General features: G+C 35.8%; 1 protein-coding gene across 1 annotated transcript in view; it reads right to left on the reverse strand.

The window, feature by feature from the left end:
- Window positions 1–932: 932 nt before the first annotated feature.
- The window catches only part of SLC38A6 (solute carrier family 38 member 6), a 73,133-nt gene continuing 70,401 nt past the window's right edge, over window positions 933–3,664 (reverse strand). Inside the window, exons 13-16 of the mRNA XM_007471506.1 lie at window positions 2,780–2,904; window positions 1,485–1,629; window positions 1,284–1,378; window positions 933–1,096 (exon numbers count right to left, since the gene is read on the reverse strand). Coding sequence (XP_007471568.1) covers window positions 1,016–1,096; window positions 1,284–1,378; window positions 1,485–1,629; window positions 2,780–2,904 — 446 coding nt within the window. The 3' untranslated portion in view covers window positions 933–1,015. The remainder of the gene's footprint in view (window positions 1,097–1,283; window positions 1,379–1,484; window positions 1,630–2,779; window positions 2,905–3,664) is intronic.

Here is a 3,664-nt window from a genome sequence, read left to right on the forward strand (position 1 = left end):
AGAATGGTGGAAATCCCAAACACTGACAACACCCAATGTCGGCAAGGATGTGGAACAACATGAACTCTCACACATTGCTGGCAGGACTGCAAAATGTTACAGCCACTTTGGAAGGCAGTTTCTTATAAGACTAAATATTCTACCATACCATGCAGCAATTGCTAAAAAATAGTCTTTGGTATTAACCCAAATAAGCTGAAAATTTCTGTCCACACAAAAGTCTGCATACAAATGTTCGTAGCAGCTTTATTCACAAATGCCAAAATTTGGAAGCAAACAAGAGGTCATTCAACAGGTGAATGGAAAAACAAACTGTGCTACATCCATACAATGGAATACTGTCAGTGAAACAAACTGTGGTACATCCATACAATGGAATATTGTCAGTGATTAAAAAAAAAGAGCTATCAAGCTATGAAAAGACACAGAGGAAACTTAAACGCACATTGCTAAGTGAAAGAAGCCAGCCCGAAAGGTTAGATACTATATGATCCCACCAAATGTCATTGTAGAAAAGGCTCATGGGGAATGCTCATGGTGTTTATGGAGACAGTAAAAAGTTTACCCTACTGTAAACTATGAACTTCAGTTAATAGTAATGTATCAAAGTTGGCTCATCAAGTATAACAAATGTACTTCACTAATGCAAGATGTTAGTAATGTGGGACACTATGGGGGTGCTGGAATGAGGGAATATATGAGAACCCTCTGTACTTTCTGTTCAATTATTTCTGTAAACGTTAAAACTACCCTAAAAAATAAAGTCTGTTAATTAAAAAAAACACCACAAACAAAAGATGCTCAACATATTTAAGAGCATTCTGAGTTTCTTATTTTGATTAAAACTGCTATGTCTACTTTCCCCTACCGACTCCTGTTTTGTTCTGCTTTTCTGTCAATGTTTGCAAAAATGTTAGGCCATATAAAGAGGATTCATCCAAGGTGCCTTCCAGAATAATTCCTTTTTGCATTTGGAGGTAAATTATTCAGCAAAAGACGTGGGAAAATATTTCTTTCACTTATTAATCCAATTAAAAGTAATGAGTGCTAAACTAAAATTACCAACCAAAATACCAAAGATGAGCAAAACGAACGCCTGTGGAAATAAGGAAAAAAGATAAAGAACAATTAGAGCATTATTTTAAACCTTCACGTGCTCCAATAATGTACATTATAGTTCAAAATACATTAACTTTCGTGAGGTAGGTAAAATATTAATTATAAAATGACAAGTTATTTCTTAAAATCAGATTCTTAAAAGAAACAAACAAAAATCAACCTACCCCAAACTTTTTCCATGAGAGAAAATCCTCTCTGCTCATTTTAAGATAAAACAGTCCCGGGAACACAAAAATCAAACACGTTGATGTACTGGAACCTTAAAGTGGGGAGGAAAAGAAAAAAATATTGCCAGATTCAGATGTGAGACTGGATGACAATTTAATCTATTTTAGAAAATGGAAGTTTTGAAATAGAAAACTTACCAACTACACCAAGTACGTTCCTAATGTCAGGAACATATATTGCAAGTAAAACAATGATAATATTGAAAGCTATAGTGATCAAAGAATGGCGAATCCATGAGAATGGAAAATTGGAGAAAAACATCATCATTAAAGCTTTCCTTGCCTGTATAACAGAAAAATATTTAAGCAAAGAGGAGGTAACAAAGCCAAATTACTTGCTTAGGGAAACACATGGTACAGTTACCATGATATTCTTGCCCTCTAAACCATTTAGATTCCAAAAATATGGCATAAACTATTACTGTAAGGTATTTATTGCACATAAACTGAGAAATATACCTATCTGTGTGAGCTTCATAAAAACTGTTTTGGTTTTATTCTTGAAAAAACTTTCACATGCAATTTCTTTCAGTTGTATAATTTTCAAAATTACCAACAATAACACTTGGTGAAGAAGTCACAGAGTATCATTTCCATGAAATTCAACAGATAAAAGAACAAATGGTTTAAAACAGAAAAAGAAGTCATGCCATGATAAAGAAATACCATTTGCTGTTTTATGTTATATTATCTGTTTCACAGCATGTAAATGTGAAAACTGGTTCATGATGCTCTCCACTGCTAAGGCGGGCAACAGGCAGTCACGTCCCCACAAGCATTTACCCAGCCCCCGCTACACTCCTGGCGCTGCAGTCCCTGCAGGGAGGAGGCCCCAGTCTTAAGGAGCTCCCCGTTCAGGGGCTCAAGTCATCCACTAGAAGCATCTGTACCCAAAGCCTATGATTCCATTCTCCCAGAAATTCTCAAGAGTCTTACATATGGCAACTAAATGCTGAGTGATGATCTGCTGTGCCCCTTAAACTATAACTCTAGAGCAAATAAAATCTGTGACTAAGATTAGACTAGAACATCTATGTGAAAATAAATTTCCAATAAACTAGAAGGAGCTTATTTTTGCTGACTTGACTTTTTCCTCTTCACGCACATTCTTTTGAAAACAGAATACAGAATTAAAGGGGGAAAAAAACCCAAAAAAACTTTAGAAGAACTATAGTCTCTAAATTGGAAACAATGCTGTGGGAGAGCGTAAATCTAAACTAAATCTGAAAAAGCACAAATTAGTTTAGCGGTTCACTGTTATTTTTGTGCTTTCATGGGGCCATAGGCAAGTATGAGGTCTTTGATCAATTACTGGACAAATGAATAAGATATACAAGACTAGATGTGATTCAAACATTCTAGTCTGTAAAGAATTAGTGTTGCCATATTAGGGAGCTGCTACACCAAGCAACAAAACCTTTAAGAGTACTTACAGGGAAGTGGATTAGAGGGACTGTCAAAAGCACAGCAAATAGTATGCATAACTTCACAGTCATGACGACAACATCATGTGGCAAGTATTTACTATAACCTTGTAGTAATTCTGACGCCACACTGTCTGCAAATTTAAAAAACAATAATAAGGATCACATTATAAACTACTAAGATGTTAATAACAGTAACATTATTTTCCTTTGCACAAACGGATCTTAACAGATTTTGGATTCCCAGTACCAAATCCATCTCTGGCCTTTTTCCTATCCTATGAAACACAGGGACACTAAGTAAATATCTTCTGGAAACCTACAGTGTTTTCTTTTAATGAAACTAGAAATTGGCCCAGGCAGAATCTCTAAAATTATGACAATGAATATACATTTAAGAAAATCTCTTTAGAACTTTTCCATAATCTGAAGGTTTTGAACAACACTTATTTTATAAAGTGCTTTCATGTATACTACTGAATTTGGTCCTTATGATAACAATATAAGATAGGTAGCTAGGCTAAAAATTAACTGACTTGCCCAAGTTCATACAGTACAAAGGGGCAGAGCTGGCACAGCTGTACTCCCAAATTGTTTTGATGCCAAAGCCTTTCCTTAATATTGCAATATTTTCTAGGATCTTATAGTTTTGTGCATGTTACCTGCTTCATCAACATTTCATCTATAGATTCATCTTTCATAAAAGAAAATGCAGTGTTAGGGTAATGGCTTCCTTAGCAAGCCAGTGCGGTAGTCAGTGACAGAATCTGAACAAGCTGACCGTGCTTTGCTCCCTGGTGTTCCATCCTCACGTCTTCCTCACTCCAAGCCAGAGGAGGGCTATTAAGAGTGAGAGTTCTCAAGAACACTCCATATCACTGCCTCGTAGGGAAA

The sequence above is a fragment of the Lipotes vexillifer genome, unplaced genomic scaffold, assembly GCF_000442215.2.
Source record: "Lipotes vexillifer unplaced genomic scaffold, Lipotes_vexillifer_v1.1 scaffold1188, whole genome shotgun sequence".
NCBI classification, from domain to species: domain Eukaryota; kingdom Metazoa; phylum Chordata; class Mammalia; order Artiodactyla; family Lipotidae; genus Lipotes; species Lipotes vexillifer.